The 26,081-nt window shown below is 42.1% G+C and overlaps 1 protein-coding gene across 1 annotated transcript in view; it reads right to left on the reverse strand.

Moving 5' to 3' along the window:
• prkn (parkin RBR E3 ubiquitin protein ligase) overlaps nt 1–26,081 on the reverse strand; it is a 237,836-nt gene that overhangs the window by 13,718 nt on the left and 198,037 nt on the right. Inside the window, exons 8-9 of the mRNA XM_067421999.1 lie at nt 16,487–16,548; nt 14,289–14,438 (exon numbers count right to left, since the gene is read on the reverse strand). Coding sequence (XP_067278100.1) covers nt 14,289–14,438; nt 16,487–16,548 — 212 coding nt within the window. The remainder of the gene's footprint in view (nt 1–14,288; nt 14,439–16,486; nt 16,549–26,081) is intronic.

Genomic DNA, 26,081 nt, shown 5'->3' on the forward strand with positions numbered 1-26,081 from the left:
CCGAGTGTTGAGGAGCTGAGAACGGCCGCTGGAGCGATTGGTTATTAACGTTACTGTAGTGAAGCAGAGCAGGACCGAGTGTTGTGGAGCTGAGAACGGCCGCTGGAGCGATTGGTTATTAACGTTACTGTAGTGAAGCAGAACAGGAGCGAGTGTTGAGGAGCTGAGCACGGCCGCTGGAGCGATTGGTTATTAATGTTACTGTAGTGAAGCAGAGCAGGACCGAGTGTTGAGGAGCTGAGAACGGCCGCTGGAGCGATTGGTTATTAACGTTACTGTAGTGAAGCAGAGCAGGACCGAGTGTTGAGGAGCTGAGAACGGCCGCTGGAGCGATTGGTTATTAACGTTACTGTAGTGAAGCAGAGCAGGAGCGAGTGTTGAGGAGCTGAGCACGGCCGCTGGAGCAATTGGTTATTAACGTTACTGTAGTGAAGCAGAACAGGACCGAGTGTTGAGGAGCTGAGCACGGCCGCTGGAGCGATTGGTTATTAACGTTAATGTAGTGAAGCAGAACAGGACCGAGTGTTGAGGAGCTGAGAACGGCCGCTGGAGCGATTGGTTATTAACGTTACTGTAGTGAAGCAGAACAGGACCGAGTGTTGAGGAGCTGAGCACGGCCGCTGGAGCGATTGGTTATTAACGTTAATGTAGTGAAGCAGAACAGGACCGAGTGTTGAGGAGCTGAGCACGGCCGCTGGAGCGATTGGTTATTAACGTTACTGTAGTGAAGCAGAGCAGGACCGAGTGTTGAGGAGCTGAGCACGGCCGCTGGAGCGATTGGTTATTAACGTTACTGTAGTGAAGCAGAGCAGGAGCGAGTGTTGAGGAGCTGAGCACGGCCGCTGGAGCGATTGGTTATTAACGTTACTGTAGTAAAGCAGAACAGGACCGAGTGTTGAGGAGCTGAGCACGGCCGCTGGAGCGATTGGTTATTAACGTTACTGTAGTGAAGCAGAGCAGGACCGAGTGTTGAGGAGCTGAGCACGGCCGCTGGAGCGATTGGTTATTAACGTTACTGTAGTGAAGCAGAGCAGGACCGAGTGTTGAGGAGCTGAGCACGGCCGCTGGAGCGATTGGTTATTAATGTTACTGTAGTGAAGCAGAGCAGGAGCGAGTGTTGAGGAGCTGAGCACGGCCGCTGGAGCGATTGGTTATTAACGTTACTGTAGTGAAGCAGAGCAGGAGCGAGTGTTGAGGAGCTGAGCACGGCCGCTGGAGCGATTGGTTATTAACGTTACTGTAGTGAAGCAGAACAGGACCGAGTGTTGAGGAGCTGAGCACGGCCGCTGGAGCGATTGGTTATTAACGTTACTGTAGTGAAGCAGAGCAGGACCGAGTGTTGAGGAGTTGAGCACGGCCGCTGGAGCGATTGGTTATTAACGTTACTGTAGTGAAGCAGAGCAGGACCGAGTGTTGAGGAGCTGAGAACGGCCGCTGGAGCGATTGGTTATTAAAGGGGGGGTGAAATGCTGTTTCATGCATACTGATCTTTTTACACTGTTAAAGACTTGGAATCCCATACTAAACATAGACAAAGTTTCAAAAGTTAAGGTGGACGTTTGATGGGAGTATTTCTTTGTCAAAAATACTACTTCCGGTTAGTCATAAGTTTCGGCAAGTTTTTTGAGATCATGCGTCCCCTTTGACGTTAATGGGGGCGGAATTTCCTTGTATGGGCCTTACGGACAATTCTACCGGAAGCGCGTGAGAGAGAGAGAGAGAGAGAGAGAGAGAGAGAGAGAGAGAGAGAGAGAGAGAGAGAGAGAGAGAGAGAGAGGGAGAGAGGGAGAGAGCGAAAGTAACAGGCTACGCCCATCAAAGCGCTGGCTTGTAGGATGCTGGACAGGTGATGTGCACATAACAATGTCACCAAAAAAGTGCGTTTTTGGTTGCCAGACCAAGACAGTCCTGCACAGATTCCCCAAAAACCCCGCGTTAAGGCAACAGTGGATGTAATTTGCTTTTCCGGATCAGCAACTGAGTTGCGCGAATGTTTATATCTGTTCGCTGCATTTCGGTGCCGACTGTTTCATAAACAAGGCCCAGCTCGACGCCGGATTTTCCTGATCGCCTAATGCTGAATGATGGAGCAGTCCCAACGTTAGAACCGCAGGCGGTGAGTGAGACTGCTTCAAATGTCTGTGTTTTTGCCTATGCTCGTAGCCCAAACATGATCACGTATAGTTAATTGATCAATGGAGCATGCGATGTGTAGTGCGTGTACATTTGTTTAGCTGGCCACTATATGTGTAACTTTATGTTTGTGTATTGTAAAAGCACTCCAAACAACAATACACAAAGAGTGGGGAAATATGTTGAACTAAATAAGCGCGCTTCTTCATTCAAATGCGCTACTATTCTGTGTCTTTCTATGTAAACACTAACTTAACCTGTCTACACAAACCACGCGTAAACACACAAACACACGTGCACAACTGCACTTCCCACATGTACACCTTCAAAGACAAAAATATGACGATATAATTCAAGTATAAATATGTAAAATAACACAAGTCGCTAAGCATATTATATAGTTAGTGTATAACTTGTACCACATAGAGACGTCCTGCTCTAGTCGTTTTTGCTGCTGCTCCTGTTCAACTGCAGCCTCTGGGTCTGATTCCGGATCATAGATGGATGGCTGTATCTGATTAAAAGCCATATTTTTATTTTGGATAAAGTTTTTTTCCCGCTGTTAGGGATGACACAGCTTTACGACGCACTTGACTCAACACAATAGCAGCGCGCTGCTGCACACGTCATTATTTAGCTCCGCTCACACTACACGCCCCCACCCGCTCGGCTTTCTTCGGAAAGACTTGGAACAGCGCATCTTTCTTATATAATTATAAAAAAAATAAAGACTTTTCGGAGATATGCAGGATGCAATGCTACTCTATAGGTACTCAAGATTGACATGACACTGACTGAAACTGAGTGTTTCACCCCCCCTTTAACGTTACTGTAGTGAAGCAGAGCAGGACCGAGTGTTGAGGAGCTGAGCACGGCTGCTGGAGCGATTGGTTATTAACGTTACTGTAGTGAAGCAGAACAGGAGCGACTGTTGAGGAGCTGAGCACGGCCGCTGGAGCGATTGGTTATTAACGTTACTGTAGTAAAGCAGAGCAGGACCGAGTGTTGTGGAGCTGAGCACGGCTGCTGGAGCGATTGGTTATTAACGTTACTGTAGTGAAGCAGAGCAGGACCGAGTGTTGAGGAGCTGAGCACGGCTGCTGGAGCGATTGGTTATTAACGTTACTGTAGTGAAGCAGAGCAGGAGCGAGTGTTGAGGAGCTGAGCACGGCTGCTGGAGCGATTGGTTATTAACGTTACTGTAGTGAAGCAGAGCAGGACCGAGTGTTGAGGAGCTGAGCACGGCCGCTGGAGCGATTGGTTATAAACGTTACTGTAGTGAAGCAGAGCAGGAGCGAGTGTTGAGGAGCTGAGCACGGCCGCTGGAGCGATTGGTTATTAACGTTACTGTAGTGAAGCAGAGCAGGAGCGAGTGTTGAGGAGCTGAGCACGGCCGCTGGAGCGATTGGTTATTAACGTTACTGTAGTGAAGCAGAGCAGGAGCGAGTGTTGAGGAGCTGAGCACAGCTGCTGGAGCGATTGGTTATTAACGTTACTGTAGTGAAGCAGAGAAGGACCGAGTGTTGAGGAGCTGAGCACGGCTGCTGGAGCGATTGGTTATTAACGTTACTGTAGTGAAGCAGAGCAGGAGCGAGTGTTGAGGAGCTGAGCACGGCCGCTGGAGCGATTGGTTATTAACGTTACTGTAGTGAAGCAGAGCAGGAGCGAGTGTTGAGGAGCTGAGCACGGCCGCTGGAGCGATTGGTTATTAACGTTACTGTAGTAAAGCAGAGCAGGAGCGAGTGTTGAGGAGCTGAGCACGGCCGCTGGAGCGATTGGTTATTAACGTTACTGTAGTGAAGCAGAGCAGGAGCGAGTGTTGAGGAGCTGAGCACGGCTGCTGGAGCGATTGGTTATTAACGTTACTGTAGTGAAGCAGAGCAGGACCGAGTGTTGAGGAGCTGAGCACGGCTGCTGGAGCGATTGGTTATTAACGTTAATGTAGTGAAGCAGAGCAGGACAGAGTGTTGAGGAGCTGAGCACGGCCGCTGGAGCGATTGGTTATTAACGTTACTGTAGTGTGAAGCAGAGCAGGACCGAGTGTTGAGGAGCTGAGAACGGCCGCTGGAGTGATTGGTTATTAACGTTACTGTAGTGAAGCAGAGCAGGACCGAGTGTTGTGGAGCTGAGCACGGCCGCTGGAGCGATTGTTACACAAACACACGGCTCGCCAACACTGGGACTTTTATTATGACGGGACGGGAGACAGTCGTCGGGCGCCTGCACTGATCCGCTTTTCCGGTTATGATTATGAGGTAAAGCAGCTCTGTTTATCATATTAGATACATTTAAGTGTGTTGAAAATGATGTTATGACGTTACTCCATGCGTTCACTTGTTCACACTGCTAAGAGTAAAGCGCTCCTGCCAAATAAAACCCGAAACCGAAACCGAGGGTAACGCAGATATGACGCAATTGACAGGCGACTCCTATGTTATGCTGACATGTCCCGGGTCATTGGTTAAAATAGCAATTTTCTCACAATTTACAAATAGTTGGAAACATTTGGGATATTGTAGGTACTCAACTGAACTAAATATATAACACTGGCCTAGTGGTTTTTGGATATTTTACCGCAAAAATACTACATAGTGCACCTTTAACCTCCACAAAACTAGAGTCATGATGTTCCAGAAGCGCTCCAGATCTCAGGGACCAACACACACTGTCACACAGAACCATCGAGACCACTAAACTAAAGCATACACTTCGGGTAACTTTACTCTGCAGTGAATGAACTCAAGGAGAAAGCTCAACAGGCGTTCTATGCCATAAAAAGAACCATTAAATTCAACACCCCAATCCAAATTTGGCTCAAACTCTTCAAATCTATAATTGAACCAATTGTTTTATATGGCAGTGAAGTGTAGGGTGCTTCTATAAAATTTGATTTCTTAAATTAGTAAAACATCCGATTGAAATTCTACATTTAGATTTCTGTAAGAGAATCCTCAAAGTCCAAAGAAAGACACCAAACAACGGATGCAGGGCAGAATTAGGCCAATACACACAGAAAAATAGGGTGTCAAAATTGTACCTTTAGGGGTACAACAGCTTGTCGCTGGGGCAGTACCCTTAAAAGAACATCTTTGTACCTTTTTTACTCCTAAAGAGTGCATATTAGTACCTTTGAGTACAAATGCGTAACTTAAGGTAATACTATGAATCTTTTTGTGGTAAAAATGGTACAACGTTGTCCTTTTAAGGGTACTGACCCAGCGACAAGCTGTTGTACCCCTAAAGGTACAATTTTGACACCCTATTTTTCTGTGTACCCTCTCCTTCTAAACATCCAAAAAAGAGCCATCAAATTCTGGAAACACCTGAAAACAAGCGACCCCAACACATACCGTTACAATGCCCTGAAACACACACACACACACACACACACACACACACACACACACACACACACACACACACACACACACACACACACACACACACCAAGAGCTGAGCGTGACGAGGAGTCCCCTGTGTCAGCTGGTGCTGAGACTGACTGAGCTCACACACACACACACACACACACCGCAGCAAACCCTGCTGAATTCACACGCACTGAAAAACAGAAACTGCTCTGTTGCCAACGGCTTACAGCAAGATCAACTAGCATTCAACACACACTGCTGATACACGGCCCCTAAACCCCCAAACAAAAGAGAGGAAGGCCGAATAAAACGGTAGAGGAGATATAGAGAGGGGATGTATTGATTTTTCTGTAAGTGAAGTAGGACAGGCTGGTTGTGAGGTGTCCCTCAAGTCCAGAGCGTGTAAAAGCCAGTCTGTGTTTTTATGTGCCATCATTGGTATGTGTGTGTGTGTGTGTGTGTGTGTGTGTCTGTGTGTGTGTGTGTGTGCTGGTGCCAACGGTTCATTAACACCGACTCCAATAAAGCCTTTATCTGCGGCTCACAGACGCAGCTCTGACCAGCTCATCACTTTCAGCCTGCGTGGTCAGAAACCGGACACACTCAAACTGATACTGTAAAAGCCAACATCATGAAGCTGGTATGGTTAGAAGATAAGGGGCAAGCTCTCCAATTTATGAATGATGTTTATGATGAAATCACAGCTAAAACGACACCTGTACGATATCATTAGCCAATATGATCTCACTTAGCAAAAATGTAGATCAGATGATATCAGAAAATATTGTTTGGCCATCACAGGACGTTATTTATTTCATTTTAAAGACTTGAAGTACCCTGATTATCTCATTTTAAAGGTCTCCTATAATAGGTTTACAATTTGCATCCAAGGTAAAAAAAACTTTAAAAAAAACTATAATTTTCTCATAATATAAATCGAGGCATCAGCTCATTTCTCAGAGCATCTGAAATGGTTCTTTCGAAGACTCAGGATGCGTCTCAATGTAGTTCAGTAGCAGGGCACTGATCAGGGAGTCAGCCATTTTAAGGGCTGTCTCAATCGCAGAATCCTTCCAGTGCACTGAAACGTTCGCCCCCTAAAAAGTCCCACAATGCACCACAAAACCCAGTATGCATCGACGCTCACTATGCTCCCATAACGGAAGTTCTGAAGCGCAAAACTTAAAGAGGCGGTGAAATGCTGTTTCATGCATACTGAGCTTTTTACACTGTTAAAGACTTGGATTCCCATCCTAAACATAGACAAAGTTTCAAAAACTAATGTTGGACGTTACGAGGATTTCTTTGTCAAAAATACTCCTTCCGGTTTCTCAAAAGTTTCGGAGAGTTTTTTTTCGAGTAAGGGTGCGCTTGACGTCGACAGAGCAGAATGTGCCGTACAGCTCTTCTCCCGGAAGGGTGCGCGCGCGCGTGGCTAGACCGAGAGAGGAAATGCACGCCGCCCATAAACTGCTCTCACTGCTGTCTCAGGACTTCCCCAAATCAACAACGTCCCCAAAGAAGTGTGTTTTTGACGGAGCGGTCCCAGTGATAAAGGTTCACGGTCGTGCTTTGGAAGCAGCCGGTGAGTAAAAATGCTTCAAATGTCTGTGCTGTCGGCTATCGTCGCGTGAGTAAACATCAGTAAACGACACGATCATATATAGTTAATTTATCAATGGAGCATGCGATCTATGGTGTGTGTTTAAATACATTTGTTTAGCTGACCACTATAGGTGTCTGTCTGTTTATTGAACCACCCCAAACATAAACCTAGGGGACGTTCTCACAAAGCGTGCTTCGTCATTCAAATGCGCTAACGGACTCCATTGCTGTTCTCTGTATAACGTTACACTAGTCTGACGTGCAAAACCGTTTTGCTTGCTACTGCTAAGGTTTAGTCGCATACAATAGTCCATAAACCGAATCATGTCCTCATAAACTGCGAGTAAAGACACACAAATGTTGACAGGCCACTAAATACAGTCCATACCACAGAGACGGACGTCCTGCTGCTGCTGTTTCTCCTGTTCAGTTTATTTCAGCCTCCGGATCTGATTCTGGATCATATCTGTATTAGTTGAATCTGATTGATAGTCATGGTTTATTAGGGTTTATTAGCCTAATTAATCCTTACCTTTTTCGGTAACACTTTACAATACGGGTGCACTAATATGCATGAACTCATTAATATTCACTTGTGTGTGCTTATATAAGTATCATTATTCATTAAAAATATTAGGATTCTAAGTCCTAATATGATGCATAAGTTATTAACGTTTTAAAATGTCATATTTAAAGAAATCTAGTGTTTGATCATATCTAAATATTTATTAAAATGCAACTCTGTTTTTCAGCAACTAGATTAGATACATTTCTTGGGTTTCTTGATGCTAGTGTTTCTTTAGTATGTGCCATTCATTAATATTCACTTGTGAGTGCTTATATAAGAATCATTATTCCTTAAAAATATTAGGATGCAAGTTATTAACGTTTTAAAATTTCACATTTTTAAAAATCTAGTGTTTGATCATCATATCTAAATATTTATTAGAATGCAAAGACTGAAATACTTTTTTGAGCAACTAGATTAGATACATGTATATTTAGTAAAGAGCCATAAGGCACCTGGGTAATGGCATTACAAATTAACATTATCATTTTTTTAGCAACAAAACGACTCTAATTTACCTCTTTGAATTGGAATTCTCTATTTTAACCATAATTACTACACAAATTGTGATATAAGTAATACAAATATTAGAAGAAATATATTTTAAGTGGTCATTAATTGACAATAATTATTGCACAAATAGTAATAATAATAATAATAATAATAATAATAATAAATTTTATTTATAATGCACTTTATATTAAACAAAATCTCAAAGTGCTACAGAATAAAAAATAAAAAAACCAATCAACAACAATAAATAAATAAAACTGAAAAATAAAATAAAATAAAATAAAATAAAGAAGTAGCAAGTACAATTAAAAGCTCTGCTAAAAAGGTGGGTTTTAAGACCACGCTTAAAAGCATCTATAGTCTGTGGGGTCCGCAGGTGGTCAGGGAGACCAATTAGTAAGGAATACCTGAGGGCTAAATACAAGAATACAATTAATGTTGCATCTCTATCACTCTCCATAATAAAATGATCCTGTAAATATGGTTGACTTAATAATCAATGTACACTAACACTATGCTGTACTGTTTACCAAAACTTGCTGCAAACATCTGTATAGTGAAACTGTTGTGTCTCCGCTTAAGCCATTTAAATGCATTGACACAGCGCTGGAAGTATTGAGCGTTTCATGAGCCACGTGACCAGCGCGCCGCCGGGAGATGAGAGCATGTTGCAACTACTCTTTTCAACGCCTCTGGCTTTAACATTAGCGCCAAAACGCTATTTATTGTTTGAATTTTGCATTAAAACTTAATAATAATTTTAAAAAAAGCTATAGGACTAACTTTGTTTAATACCAAAAGCAGGTTTGGCAGTTTGGCGTGAGATTAAGTTGGGCAACGTGAGAGCGTGACACAGAGCCTGAAAGTGTGTGTCTCATGCCAAATGCATGAGTGTTGGCATTTCTAAGGTTAAAACGCCTCCTCATTGCAACGGTCAACGGCTGCACCTTTGACAGAGACAGACAGAAGCACAGAGACGGGGTTTCCTCCCCCTGGAATGATGATGTTTGTGTTTGCAAACATGCAATCAGTCAGCGCTAATGGCAGCTGAACTGCACCCTAATCTTTAATCGACTGGCTAATTAGAAAACATCATGCAAATTGTGTGGTAATTACATCTTAATCGTGCCGTGATTGGACGAGTGGAGTGTGCAAGCGATAGAGGGCAAGGATGACAAAGCAGTCGTCTCACACAGGAAAGCCATCCTAAACTGGGATATACTCGTTTGTAAAGGTTTGTAAAAATGCAGATCATTGTAATTTCAGGTCGACTGTTGTGTGTATCACATGAGACCGTATTGATTGATAGAGTTCATACTTTAATTACAGGCAACTCAACGCATACTAAGCGGCTACGCTCTTAGAAGAAAAGTTTATATACGACAGGAATTAAAGCGACGCTGTGAGAGATAGACTTACTGTGACTTCAATAGCATCCTCTGTAAAAAGCTCTATAAAGCTCCTAGATCGCTTATAACTTTCCACAGCTCATGTTGTCAGGAGTTTTTAGTCTACTGACATTTCTTGAAAAATATATTTTTGCAGTGTTTGTCAGCAGAACAATCCAAAAACACATTAAACAACAGTACAATCCACTGAAGAGAAGTATGTCTAGCCCTCACAGTCTCGCTGTCATTCAAAGATCATCCACAAAGATGGCGCAGCTGTGAATTTCCTCACTACTAAATATTCCACGCTCAACTCTTAGTGGGATTATAACAAAGTGGAAGTGATTGGGAACAACAGCACCTTAGCCAAGAAGTGTTCAGGAGTGTAAAATCAGGAGTCAGCGCATGCTAAGGGTCGCAGAAGTCGCCAACTTTTTGCAGAGTCAACAGCTCCAAACTTCTGTGGCCTTCAGATGAGCTCAAGAACAGCGTAGAGAGCTTCATGGAATGGGTTTCCATGGCCGAGCAGCTCATCCAAGCCTTACATCACCAAGAGCAATGCAAAGCGTGGGATTCAGTGGAGTAAAGCAGCCGCCACTGGACTCTAGAGCAGTGAGACCTGTTCTCTGAGCGACCAATCACGCTTCAGTCTGACAATCCCATGGATGAGTCTGGGTTTAGCGGTTGCCAGAAGAACAGGACTTGCCTGACTGCACTGTGTCAAGTGTAAAGTTTTTGGTGAAGGGGGGTTGGTGTGTTGTTTTTCAGGGGTTGGGCTTGGCCCCTTAGTTCCAGTGAAAGAAACTCTTAATGCTTCATCATACCAAGACATTTTCGACAATTTCATGCTCCTAACTTTGTGGGAACAGTTTGGGGACGGCCTCTTCCTGTCCAACATGACTGCCATCCAGTGCACAAAGCATCGGTCCATAAAGACATGGATGAGGAGTTTGGTGTGGAGGAACTTGACTGGCCTGCACAGAGCCCTGAGCTCAACCCGATAGAACAGCTTTGGGATGAATTAGAGCGGAGACTGAGAGCCAGGCCTTCTCGTCCAACATCAGTGCCTGACCTCACAAATGAGCTTCTAGAAGAATGGGCAAAAATCCCCATAAACACACTCCTAAACCTTGAGGAAAGCCTTCCCAGAAGAGCTGGAGCTGTTAGAGCTGCAAAGGGTGAGCCGACTCCATATTAAACCCTACGGATTAATGTCATTAAAGTTCATGTGCATGTAAAGGCAGGCAAATTGTCTCTGCAATTGTGAAGTCACATCACGTTAAGTATATAGCTCTTTATACAATTGATCGGTTAAAATCAAGCAGCTTGTAATACTGTATTAAACATGAAAACAGTGTTTTATCTTAAGGTACAGCTTCATTTTCTACTATAAAGCACCTCTCAACACTCATGGACATCTGACCTTGATCGACTGAATAGGAGAAATAATCGGCAAAAGATTTATTTGAGAAAGAAGGCGGAGCCTCCACGCACACCTTCCTATTAAGTCATTGCCATGGTCCAATGGTAGTACACTTTACAAACTGTTTCAAAATGAACACCAAACAAAGTTTGTTTTGGCCTGTATATGTTCTTGAATCACAATGAGAATTAGCGACTCCTCCGGACATGGGTACATCCACTCATTCAGTGAAGTGTCTTCTATAGACAGGCTCATTCACATGCACCTCGTTGAGAAGTATTGCTGATGTTACGGCACTGTATCATGCCATAAGCGCAGAGAGAGCTTCCCCTGGGCAGAGGAAGTGCTCGTATGTGGCATAATAAAAGCTCCACAGCTCTTGAGCCGTGTGTCGCGCTTATCTCTCATTAGCAATCGCTCCAGCGCCTCGTTCTGCTCCACCGGCTTCACACTACAGTAATGTTAATTAATCTTTAATACATTAGCTCATCCATGAATATGATTTCTGCCCGAATCACCTTTATTATTATTATTTTCCACCAGCTGTAGAGGTGAAGACAACAACTCCCACGATTCTGCGAAATCAAGGAGTCATCAAGCTACGCCTTTGTTTTCAATAAACAGCCTCTAGTGGCGAAATTACATATTGTGCCTTTAAATATGTCATTTTGATTTTCAAAGATTAGTTTTAAGGATTAAAGTTATTGAGTGCAGGGGGACTTTAAACTTGAGTAAAGAAACTTAGGGTTCTATATAGTACCTTATTTTTTAAGAATGCAGTGTCACACAATGGAACAGACCTATTTTGTGTTTGCAAACAGTGATGTTTTGTGGGCGGGGCCTACCTGGGAGTAGAAAATGACAGTTCTGCGGTAATGTAGCGGGTATGGCTAATAGTTTGAATGTTAATGTCATTTTTGCTGTTTCATGGATGACATGTCCAGGGTTCCTAAAGGACTCTTTTGGGGTGCATACTGTTAGATTCCAGGGGTGAGCATAGAGAGTTAATTAAAGCCATACAGGTTCCCTTCCTCCCACTCCTAATACAGCGATCAAGGGAAAAAAGTTCTGTGTCTGTTTTTTAAAATATCTACAGTGGGTACGGAAAGCACCCCATATTGACAGAAAAACACTGAATTGTTGACATTTTTGCAGATTTATTAAAAAAGAAAAACTGAAATATCACATGGTCCTAAGTATTCAGACCCTGTGCTGTGACGCTCATATATTTAACTCAGGTGCTGTCCATTTCTTCTGATCCTAGAGATGGTTCTACACCGTCATTTGAGTCCAGCTGTGTTAGATTATACTGATTGGACTTGATTAGGAAAGCCACACACCTGTCTGTATAAGACCTTACAGCTCACAGTGCATGTCAGAGCAAATGAGAATCATGAGGTCAAAGGAACTGCCTGAAGATCTCAGAGACAGAATTGTGGCAAGGCACAGATCTGGACAAGTTTACAAAAACATCCTGCTGCACTTAAGGTTCCTAAGAGCACAGTGGCCTCTATAATCCTTAAATGGAAGACGTTTGGGACGACCAGAACCCTTTCTAGAGCTGGCCGTCCAGCCAAACTGAGCTATCGGGGGAGAAGAGACTTGGTGAGAGAGGTAAAGAAGAAACCAAAGATCACTGTGGCTGAGCTCCAGAGATGCAGTCGGAAGATGGGAGAAAGTTGTAGAAAGTCAACCATCACTGCAGCCCTCCACCAGTCAGGGCTTTATGGCAGAGTGGCCCAACAGAAGCCTCTCCTCAGTGGAAGACACATGAAAGTTTGCTACAAAAACACCTGAAGGACTCCAAGATAGTGAGAAATAAGATTCTCTGGTCTGATGAGACTAAGATAGAACTTTTTGGCCTTAATTCTACTCGGTGTGTGTGGAGTATCACTGGACCAATACAGTCCCAACAGTGAAAGATGGTGGTGGCAGCATCATGCTGTGGGGGTGTTTTTCAGCTGCAGGGACAGGACGACTGGTTGCAGTCAAGGGAAGGATGAATACGGCCAAGTACAGGGATATCCTGGCCGAAAACCTTCTCCAGAGTGCTCAAGACCTCAGACTGGGCCGAAGGTTCACCTTCCAACAAGGCAATGACCCTTAGCACACAGCTAAAATAATGAAGGAGTTGCTTCACAACAACTCTGTGACTGTTCTTGAATGGCCCAACCAGAGCCCCGACTTAAACCCAATTGAGCATCTCTGGAGAGACCTGAAAATGGCTGTCCACCAACGTTTACCATCCAACCTGACAGAACTGGAGAGGATCTGCAAAGAGGAATGGCAGAGGATCCCCAAATCCAGGTGTGAAAAACTTGTTGCATCTTTCCCAAAAAGACTCATGGCTGTATCAGATCAAAAGGGTGCTTCTACTAAATATTGAGCAAATGGTTGGAATACTTAGGACCATATGATATTTCAGTTTTTTTTTTAAATAAATCTGCAAACATGTCAACAATTCTGTGTTTTCTGTCAATATAGGGAGCTGTGTGTACATTAATGAAAATAAATAACTTAAATGATTTTAGCAAATGGTTTCAATATAACAAAGATTGAAACATTTAAGGGGATCTGAATACTGAACAGTGTTATTATGCTGTTAAAATGAGTTTGCTGTGATATTTTACTGAAAATGATCACCTCATTTAATTGACAACATGCAAATTGTTGTAATGTGATAACTGAAAATGTATAAGATTTATATGTACTTTGAGTACAGAGTGTATTAAATTAATTCTGATTTATAGGTAATATTATTTATTCTGAATTTGCTTTACTGTATATGAGTTATTTTGTCAATCAAACAGATGCAAGTTATCTTGTTTATTGTGTGTAACAGGATAGATGTAGTGTTTTATGCCAATTGATGCATGCATTTAATGGTTCTTTTACCCACCCATAATACACACACTAAAAAATGCTGGGTTAAAAACAACACAAGTTGGGTTGAAAATGGACAAACCCAGAAATTGGGTCGAGTGAATTGACCCATTCAAACAACCCAATTTCTGGGTTTGTCCATTTTCAACCCAACTTGTGTTGTTTTTAACCCAGCATTTTTTAGAGTGCAGAAATCGTAATCTTTAATTTGAGTTTGTATCTTACAATTTGCTCAATATTTAATGGACAGGTATATCTGTGATCATAGATATGCCCATTTCTTGGTTATGTGTGTCTGTTGTTGTCTTAAGATGTCAAGTGTGTGAGCTTTGTTGTGAATGTGGTTTTTATGTTCTTATAATAAAAGCTGTTTTGAGGTCAGGGAATTGGCGTTCAGGATATCTTACCCCACAGCCGAGGCCATTTCCCAGCTCACAGCAGACTCTCCTCCCATCATCCACCGGCAGCAGCCCAGCTCCACATCCTGGAGCGGGACACAGAACTCCCCCCATCTGAAGAACACACTCCTCCGCTGCATACCGCTGGTAGCGCTCATACTGGAAAACAGCGATGGAATGAGACTAAAAAACAGCTCTGCAACATTATAAAGAGCATGTATTCTCACAAAAATGCGTATAAATAGTACGAGTGTGCAATGTCGTGGAATGAATACGCCAAAACTCATTTTGGCGTGTCTATGGCACGCTGTTTTTCGTGTGCATATGATACGCATTTTATGGCGTATTATACATACGAACCCCCCACCCCACCACCCTAAACCTACCCAAGAGCGTGTCATATATACGCCATAAAGTGCGTATCATATGCACGCGAAAAACAGCGTATCATATGCACGCCAAAATGAGTTTTGGCGTATACATTCCACGACATTGCACACTCGTACTATTTATACACATTTATGTGTGATCGGGTTGCGATAGCTGATCCTAAACTGACTCAACCTCATGTCATTTCAAACCTGTATGCCTATCTTCCTTCAAAAATAAAAGAAGAAGCAACCAAACAACCCTGGAGACCCTTGACTTGAGATTTTATGGACAAAAAAACATTTCATAATTTCTCAAAATATATATTTTTTATGATCCACAAAAGTAAGAATATCATACCAATTTGGAATGACATGAGGGTGAGTAAATGATGTCCGAGTTTGTATTTTAGGTTGAACCATCCCTTCAAGTGTGTCAGAAAGTCAAACACAGGTTCAAACACTGGATGCTGATGCACTTCATCAATCAGTGTTATTGCATAAATGAGGCAAATTGGATCAGAATTCCTCTCTCAGGATCCACGTTAGGTTGATAAGCCAATAGCAGAGTGAACATGAAGACTATTTCTGAGCCAGAGCAGTCCAACAAACAGCTTCAAGTTAGTAGAAATGTTGGAAGATCATACCACTTAATATGTGTTTGCACTTTCACAAGTTTGGCAATGCTTACTTTATTCAGCATTGGCTTCTCTTCCGAATTAGTTTTCAATCCTCACATAAAGATTAAAACGGTTATGAATCAGCTAATTGATTCATGATTCAGATCCCCAATGTCATGTGATTTCAGCAGTTTTATGACTCATAACCGTTTGAATCTTTATTTGAGGATTGAAAACAAACGCGGAAGAGAAGACAATGCTGAATAAAGTCGTAGTTTTTGTTATTTTTGGACCCAAATGTATTTTCTCTGCTTCAAGAGACTCTAATTAACCCACTGATGTCTCATATGGACTACTGTGATGATGTTTTTATTTCCTTTCTGGACATGGACAGTATAGTGTGCATACACTTGCATACGCTCTCAGACTAAATATAAAATATCTCACACATGTGTGTGAAGATGAACGGAGGTCTTACGGGTGTGGAACGACATTAGGGAGAGGAGTTAATGACAGACATTTCATTTTTGGGTGAACTAACCCTTTAAGTGTTCCTCTTGAAATATTAGTAGCAATATAAAAGTCATTCTTACATTCACATAAAAATCAGTAAAGATTTCACAGCAAAAAGACACGTGTGGACGTTTATACTTGCTAAAAAGAATAAACAAATGGCATATAGTAGATTGTGCATAACAGGTCTTTCAGCAAATTTTGACAATGTATAATGGAAATTTGTCAAATAGGATAAAGTAGGCTTTAATAAATTGTTGATCAAATAATTTGTATCATTTAAAAAAAACTGAAACTAGATTTAGATGGCAAAAGTATTGGTATAAAAACAACCCAGTGCTCATCCGGCATAAATTTGGTTGTGACATCTGGCCCACAAGCCGACGAACAAGATGCCCACAGATGTCAGGAGCCACAGAAACATGCTCTGAAGCAACTGCACAAACATCCCTGATGGTGTTTCGCAAAGGTGTCACATAACAGCTCCAATTGGCGTGAAAACTTCAAACAAAACTTGGTGACGATGAAGGGAAATCCTTTTTCACACTGCAGGCACGGCTGGTGAGAGGGTAAGGTATGGAGGCACTGAACAGCAGATGGGCCAAATTAAGAGCCTCTGACGATCGGGATGAACCTGGATTTCTCATGAGCCGTGATCAGGACAGGGAAGGTCTGAGAAGGTGTGTGTGCATGAGGTCAAACCTACCTGCTCATCTCCCAGGATTCGGAAATGATGAACCTCTTTAATGAGTGAATCAGGACAGCCGGCTAGAGACAGAGAAAGAAAGAAACAAATACAGTCAGGAACATTAGCAAGGGCCGAAACGGCTGTGCAAAGCAGATCGGTTACCCAAACTAAAACAAAATATATCATTATTTACTCACCCTCATGTCATTCCTAAACCTAAATGAGTTTATTTCTTCTGTGGAACACGAAAGAAAAGAGTTTGAAGAGTTTTGGAACCCTTCGATTGTGTAGGCAATCATTTTTCTGAATATCTTTCACAGAAAGTCCTGGGCCCTGAGACATCTAAGCGAATGGTCTGAAGCACTAAAAATACACTTTTGCTAGGTCTAAAAGGGTTGTCTCTAGTCTCTTAATGAGTCATGGGTGTGTTTTGGACGTAACATGCAATAAACCAATCAGAGTCTCATCTCCCTTTCCCTTTAAAAGCCAGTGGCGCTCGCACCATGACGGATTCGCCTATTTACAAGCGCGCAGAAAGACTGAATGCTTCTCCAGAGAGGAATCCTTTTATTTAAAAATATGTGTGTGCTGCTGCGTCCCTGTGTGTGTATTAAGCAGAGTGTATGCGTGCTATGCACCCACCTATAGGCGCATATTAGAAATTGCTTTTAGAGCAGGTGTGTGTTGGTCAATGGCCAGTCATTTTCAGTTCTTCCAGATAGCAACACACCAATAGTGCTCCTGAACACACCTGGTTTTCAGACCAGACGCCCATGGACAAACAGATGGCGCGAGTGCATCTGCTATTTAGACAACGTGGCACAGGACGTGAAAATGAGAACTGCGTCGGGCTGAAACTAGCAAAAAACACTTGCACCTGTCGTCACATTGTGCCGGGTGTATGATAGGGCCCTTATGGCTTTGGAAGTACAACAGAGTGATTAAATAATGAGCAAATTTTCATTTAGAATATTTACATCTGGTATGAATAAGCCTTTATACCAGCATGAAATCCCATCCTAGGCACATGCGATATCTATTTAGTGTTGGTTCTGTGGTGGTTCACCTCTTCCAATTTTATCTCCTTAAACGCTCGTTTTTTGGATATGACAGCTTATAAAAACGTAGTTATGTGTTTTTTAGCTTGTTTGCTGCACACATTGTAAATAGCATTTTATGTTGCGCATGTGAATTTGGTTTCATGCATGTGAAATTGGCTAAGCGTTTTTTTTTTTTTACCGTGAATTATTAATGATACTATTCTGACTCCCAAAACACAACATACTGGTCATTTCCGAAGGACGTTCCTCATCAAAATGCAACGAGAAATGACAAGTGCATGTATTAACATACATTACGCTCCATATCCCGAACTCGGGCGCACACAAGCGCTAATGAGCCGAGCTCTTCAGGAGACCCGCCACTTGCCATGCTGATACACGCCCAACAGCCACCTCAGGGTCACGCTCTGAGAGGAGACGCCTTTCATTTGAGCCACCGAATCTCCAGGAGGAGAGGAGAAGCACCTTAATGGGGGAGCAGAGCCAAAGAGGTCCCACACATCCCTGGCCCGCAGGAAAAAAAATCCTCGCCGTTAAATCCACACTGGATAATTACGGACGGCAAATGAGTGAAGATGAATGTGTGTGAGCTTAGGCAGGGGTCCGACCCCGAAGTGGCAGTCCAATCCTCTCCTCTAACAACCGTGGTGTAATGATGTGGTCCCTTTTGTAGGAAAACGTTTTGCTTTGGACCAAAGATTCTTGCTACACACCAATTATCCCTTAGGAGACTAATGACTACTCTAATCTGCATGTGATGGCACTCACACACACATCGTCTCCATACACCTAAGCAGAGTGAAATGCAGTGATCTCTAAAGATGAATGTAGATACAAAGGCTGATAGCGTCTGAGTGCATACGGTACAAAACACACGCTTATCAAAACAGCGAGAATGAATTTCACATCATAGACGTTCTGCTCCCCGCCGATTTGCTTTTGTGTGAATAGATAGAGAAAATGTGCAAGCTGTCGGGGTTCATTTGTAGCCACTAAGCAACATCTTCATAGCCACAAAAGGCATTAAATTAAAATCCTGAACATCAATTTGAATCTTAATCAGTTATTTACTTTATCGTTCTACTTTATTTTTCAAAGGCTTTCAAATTTTAATCTTAAAGGGTTAGTTCATCTTAACACGAGGGGGGTATAATCCAGGGAAGCAGAAGGAGCCAAGGATGTATATGCAGTAGTTTATTAAAAATAAAATAAAAAAACGAACAGAATCCAGGGAAATGGATAACAAAAACAACCATATATCGCAAAAAAGCCTTTACACTCGCATGAGGTGGTTTTTCAGGCAATTCATAAAAGGATCATTTTGCAAAACAGCATTGGAAACAGGTCACCTGCCATACATAAAAGACACATGGTCATTGTTTAAAGATGATGTGGTATGGTTTGACCAAAGACAGGGTATTAAACTCATAAAAGGCTAAATAATACAGGAATACTGGATTCTAAACAACAAAAAAATGCCACAATTTATCAAGACCTCAAAGCAGATATGAAGGAAAAACACCTCATACATGACTGCTCCTAAGAATAAGCTGCTTTCCTTGCCATTAATGCTTGGATCACACGCCTACGTCTCCTTCCATTAAAAATAATGGCTGGTGCGGTGGTGGCTGCGATATATGTAAACCCGCCAACATCCAATGCCATGATTTTTGGAATGACGTTTCATCAGTTAATCAGTTAATGGAAACGCTGCCATTTCGCAATAGTTTTTTTTAAATCAACATTTAGAAAATATCACAAAAGACTGCACAAATCAGTAATAGAAACCAGGGCTTAAATACACACTTCCCCATTGAAAGTCATAAGTCATAAGATAACATTTTGCACATTGTGCCACCTACTGTTTTAATGGGAGGTTAAAAGCCCGAACACTGGCTTCCCTTTTTGATGGACAAATAGAGACTACCCCTTTTAAATGGCTTTTGTGTCTTTTTTTCTTTCCCATTTAAAAAAAAAAAGAAGTGCAGACACAACTATGCCTGCGTCTGAAAAATTAGGCAGTGACTTGTTGCCTCGCTGCCTTAGACCTGGGTTACACTAGATGATTTTAAAAACTGAACTGATTTTAAAACTGTGATAGACCCCAGACATAAGGGCAGTTTAAACCAATTTTTAGCATTATAATCCTCCGAATGCACACACTAGAAGATTCGTCTCACGAGCTCAAACGTAGCTTGAGAAGAAAACAAATGGAGGACGAACAACGTCTTCAGCTGGTTCTCCTGACGTGAGTTTTGTTTTACGGGTAGAAAAACAAAGGTGAAAAAAAGAACAGGGGTTATCTTCTTATTTGTTACTCCATTTTCGAGTATCAAGACAGTATCGAGTATGCAACATCCGGTTGGTCCACTTGTTGGTCTCATTGGCTATTGCCGGTATCAAGTCAGAGGCAGCCCCATCAAGAGTCATGGTTGATATTAATGATTTGGGATTGTGAAAAATAATCTATATGACACCACACAAATGAAGCTTGTTTGGACAAAAAGTTGTTTTCAAAATTTGGCTTAAAGGGGTCATAATGCCATTTTTTTTGTTAATATGATTCTTTAGTGTCTAAATGAAAACTCTGTAATATACTTTAATTAAAAATTACCATTAGTATTGTAAGAAAACACTCATTTTACCTGGTCAAAAACAGCTCTGCTTTCACCAAGCCATTTCAATGCATACGGCTTTAAATGATAAATGACCCCGCCCCTCTGTTCTCTGGGGCGGCACTGAGTCATTGCCTAGACAATAGGGGTGTAACGATTCGTTTTGACAACGATTCGATTCGTATCACGATTTGAGGTTGTCGATACGATTTAAGGACAATATTGGTTCATTTAGAACGATATGATCTGAATCGATTCAGTAACTTTTTAGCCAAAAATTTAAATCAGTGTGACTGTTTTATTTCAGTCGAATTGAATCATGGTTAAAATGAATCGTTACACCCCTACTAGACAACAGTAGAGGCGAAAGAATGGTGACGTGAGTCTCTGAGGAGATCTGTGCAACTGTGTCAATCTGAACCGGAGTCGGACCCGGGACAAGATGACAGCTCCAACGAAATTCGACATTTAAGGCTAAACAGGATGTTTCTGAATGGTTGGTTAACGTAACGTCACTTTGATCTGTCTTTATCATGTACTGGCAGGGTAATGTTAGCGCAAATGCTATGTGTTTACTGATGTATAAGTTGACAGATTATACCTGGTTAGGTTATATTAGGTTATACCTAATGCCAATAAAAACGTTTTTCTGTTAATGTCGGTTTGTCAGTGATGCGCAACGTTATCTATGCATTGTAATTGTTACAACACGATTTATTTTTAGACAGTAACAGACACTGTTATAAACCATCTACATAATTAAGCTAAGTGTTAACTTACCACATCCACGTTAACTTTAAAACCAGCGTACACAGTTTGTAATAACACAATAACCATAATGTGTTGTTCATTATAAACATAGGATTATGAATTATACTGAAAACATCATACATAGAAAGCATGTGGTAATTTAACGTTACCCTGTAAACTTTAGCTGCAGTTCATCGTGAAGCGTTTCAACTTCTTGTGGAGGGGCAGCATTAACACAAAGAGCTGGTACAGATCTTTTTTCAGGAGCAGCTGAATTAAATGTTCGGATTTAGGAACATCAGAATGACTGCTGTGTTCATTATTACACCCAAGAACAGAACACTACAATCGCCCAGCGGCTCTACTTATACAATGGCGGACTGGAACGACCATAGACATCAAATAGATTTGAAACCTATATAACTAACGACGACAGCTTGAGCTCGCGCAGGAGCTGAAACGCTGCTTGTCAATCAACAGTCGTGGGAGGGGTGTCTGACCGTGTGACGTCACACATCGAACGGCTCGATTTGAGACAGGGGAAAACATATGGAGATTAAAAAAAACAACACTTTTTATCATTATAGGATGGTTGTGTACAAGCACTGCCAACACACATTTCCATACAATCAGCTTGTAAAAGTGCATGTACCATTATATGACCTCTTTAAAATCTTCCAAGTGTGTGGCCAACGTAAGATAATCACTGATTTTCTCTAAAAACACTCCCCATTTACAACACACATTTCCCAGACAGTATTTGGATATTTACAGCTTCATTCAACGTGTCTCCAGTGTGATTGGATAGAAGCAAATAGCCACATATTACACTGATATTTCCACAACAAAATTGGACAAAGTTCTAAAGGTCACACAGTCGTAACCTGTAGCAGCTGAAGTCTCGAGCACACACACCATCCTGAGGACCGCAGAATGCTAATGTTGCTAATCCTCCTCCAGGGCTGCTAGCGCAAACGTCGGCTCACTTTTCTTATGCAAATGGGGGCGAGCGCACTAATCGCACTGGACCCGCTGGGGGACTCGCAGGCTGCCAGCAAATATTAGAATTATAAAGAGAAAAAAGGCTCACATTTGTCTAAAAATAATTAAAGATAAAGACTACAGAGGGATGACATGTTGTTACCATGGCAATGAAGGAGTGTAGCATACTGAGAGGTGAACTTTTCAGGACACGCACACAGAGAGAGACATATGGAAAGAGACCAGTTAGTCTAGCATATCTCCTGTGGAGTTACCTAAGGTTAGAGCTGTGGCACAGCTGTTAGCGCACATCAGCTTGAAATGCTGGAGATGTGGCATTCACAGTTTGAATCCCATACTCATATTATCTATACAACAAAGACGCCACATGCAGGAGGTCATCATTGTCTGCCCTCCCTCATGCTACACAAAACTCACAAGACTTCTTGTGGAACACATAAGGAGTTATTATATGAGATCTGGGGAGTTTGGAGGCCGAGTCAACGCCTCAAACTCGTTGTTGTGCTCCTCAAACCATTCCTGAAGCATTTGTGCTTTGTGTCAGGAGCATTATCCTGCTGGAAGAGCCACAGCCACCAGAATACCGTTTCCATGAAAGGCTGAACATGGTCTCAGCAATGCTTAGGTAGGTGGAGCGTGTCAAAGTAACATCCACATGGATGGAGGACCCAAGGTTTCCCAGTAGAACATTGCCCAAAGCATCACACTGCCTCCGCCGGCTCGTCTTCTTCCCCTAGTGCATCCTGGGGCCAAGTGTTCCCCAGGTAAGAGACACACACACACACCCGACCATCCACGTGATGTAAAAGAAAACGTGATTCCTCAGACCAGGCCACCTTCTTCCATTGCTCCGAGGTCCAGTTCTGATGCTCACGTGCCACTGTTGGTACCCGGAGAAACATAAACTGCCATCGCATGATGCCACCAAAAAAAGAGAGAAGGTTTTAAGGGTTTAAATGGTTGATAGTCCTTTAAGGCAAGTTAGTAATTATGTTGTGGTGTTGATAGTTTCATCATGACAATAACCATGCCCAACGCATCTGTATTTGAAGCCAAAGGTTTCTCATTGAGATCAACGGAGTAGCCTATCAAAAAATGACGTTAAAGAGGTATCCTGTGCATTAAAAAAGTGACGCCGAAGGGAACTGACCAGGCATCAATGTGACGAGTTGGGTGTGTGATTGGAAATGAAGAGGCTCTGAGAAATACTGAAGAAAACTGCAAGCATCCGGCATAAGCAGATATATGTTGACATTAATACACTACCATTCATTTCACATGGTCAACTTAAAAGTCATGCAGCATAATAAAACCTGTAATGGCAAAAGAAGTTTGAAGTGAAATCCCGCATTGAGGGGAAAAGTCACACAGTGAGACAAAGAAACTTCCATTGATTTTATATTGTCATGCTGGAGGATCTACCATCTGCCAGACACAACTATGATAAAATATCTGCTAAAGAAACAGCAAAAAAACCCTGTACATCTCATGCTTGGCTGGTCAATATCTGTTTAGTCTCCTGTGCAATTAAACTGATCAATAGTGCTGTGTTGTACAATTCAATTTTACTTACAAAAGAAAATGTATTACAACATAATGAAATCAATACAGACACACGCTAATGACTGCCTTTTCCTCAAAACAGACATCTTTTGTTCGCCGTGTAAACGTGTGGTGTCATGACAATTTGACTAGTCGAACTATAGAGCACTTCAAATCCTCAGAGCTCAAACAGTTTCTCCTGTGTACGGACCATTTGGGAGGGATCAAAAGATCCAAACAAGAGGAGGAAGATCAAAGTTTAACTCCCACCCTTCTGTCTGATCTTTATCAAAAGATGTTTGATGCACTCACAGAAAGTTACAAAGACGGCATCATAAGCCTGGCACGACTGTTAAAGCCTCATTTAGCTACTTTCATAGCTTAATTACTATTCGCAGTTTGCCAGCAGGGAGGCGTCTTAATGTATAGTGCCTCCTGCTGACTGACGCAGCTGTTTGAGTCACGCTCGAGAAATGTTTTAGGAAATGAAACCAGCGGGTCCACGGCAACTCTAAATTTAATCCAACCGCAGGGGTTAGTTAGCTACTTAATGGGGATCTTATGGTTCTAGCAGACTGCAATCCTGATAAAAGCGTGTGTTACAAGTACAATAGCACTCCCCTCCACAGGAGATAATGAGCCAATGAATGTTTCCAACTTGACCACAGGTTTACCTTTTTCGGCATATTAAAAGGTTTGGTGCACGTATTTACTTATCCTGATGTTGTTCTATCTGAGTATCTTTCTTCCGTGGAACACAACAGGATAAATTATTGGGTTTTGTGTTTTTGGCATCAAACTTAAAGGGGACCTACTGTGCAAAATCCACTCTGTTCACTCAATTCATTCTCTGTTTGAACACAGATGTGTCCGCAGTGTGTGAGAAAAAAAGCACACACTCATTCAAAGCAGTCTTCTTGATTCAGATTCCCCCCTTATGACGTCATCGTAGGAAGAAACCTAGGGTGATCACATTTTCATTACCGAAAACCAGGACACTCGGCCCGGCAATGAGATACTCAACTGATACTCGAAGTTTACTCAAAGATTCCTTATTCATTTCAGTACATTAAAACCCAGACATTTTCATCACTTTATAAAAAAACCTGAAAACAGGACGTTTGGTCACCTAGAGAAGCCCCGCCCACAGCAGGTGATGACCTGCCCTATCAGCATAGACACAGTGAGACACATTCACCCTTCGCAAAGACCCGCCCTCTTAGTTACTGTTGCTTTATGTCCGACAAGCGTTCGATACCCGCAATGGCGCTCCCACTGTCAATTCGTGCACTCCATGGGGAAATAGTGAACAATTTCTGGGGAAAACGACATGTGTATTTCAGACAGAAGCAGACAGAAATGTCTGCAATATGCATTTGAGGGATATATTCAGGATGTGAACGTGACTCGAAATGAAATAAACACAATAAAAATCGAAGCCATAGCCTACATGTCACAGAGTAAAACTGAACAACCACATCACCTGGCGATTGAGACAGAGGATAACAACATTAAGGAGCAACACTGTTCCTCTTAAGAGTCTTTAGTTTCATCAGATTTATAAAAGACAGATAAGCTGTACAGATTCTTTCTGAAAAAAGCCGAGCTTGTGCTAGCGAGCTAAAGAGCTTACACACTTGCACACATACAGACCCCCCCAGACCCCCTAACACATTACTCCGGTTCTTTCACCATTGCACTGGCCTCCCATAAATGTTAAAATTGATTTTAAATGATTTTAAAAGACTCTGGGGAAAGAGCCTTTTCATACAAAGCCCCAAGCTATGGAATGTGCTTCTTCAGAAATGCACCAATGTTGGGTCATTTTAAAAAGTTGATTAAGACACATTTGTTTAAGACTGTTTTTCTCTAATATTGCTATTTTTATTTTTAAATTTTTTTACTGTAGCGCTTTGGGTTTAAAGGGGTGATGAATTTAGAAATCAACTTTCCCTTGAGCTTTTGATATATAAAAGGTCATGGTACGTTCTGTACGTTTCAGAGCTGAAAACTTTGTTGTTAATCAAAGAAAAGCTTTTATAGACACCCGGCCCAGAAAATGAGTGTTTGCTTCTACTGACGTCAGTGCGCGACGAAACACCGCCTCTACAGAATAATAAGCGGGTGAAGTTCAGTAGCCCCGCCCACCGACTCATGGGATCACACAAGCAGCAGCAATGAACAAACTGAAGATTATAGCGAGACACTGCGCTATTCCTGGTTGTGGAAGAACACAGGAGTGTTTGAACTTCATTAAAAATAAAGTTCAACCACTCATTCCTAATCTTAAGACCCGAAGGAAGCTTATGCAGCGAGCATAAAATAGATTTTACATAAAAAAATAATTCATAATTTAGAAATAAAAGGCATTTTTTCTATACTAATATTAGCCCTCTGACTTGAATGCTCTGTTTCAAGGGGCGTGTCTGCTGTGAACTCCAGTGAAAACACTCACTGTTGTGATTGGCTGACATCTTGCGGAGGGGGCGGGGTTTAGAGGTCTGTATGCAAGCAACGCCAGCCAGAGAGAGACAGAGAGCTGGGGAAAGATTGCTGAGAAGAGAAAGCGTTTTTGTACCGAGTTGTTGAGAGCGCTGTGAGAGCGAGTTTATTTTGTTTGTATCTGAGAGCTCTGAATAAACA

Source organism: Pseudorasbora parva, chromosome 17 (assembly GCF_024679245.1).
Source record: "Pseudorasbora parva isolate DD20220531a chromosome 17, ASM2467924v1, whole genome shotgun sequence".
NCBI lineage: Eukaryota > Metazoa > Chordata > Actinopteri > Cypriniformes > Gobionidae > Pseudorasbora > Pseudorasbora parva.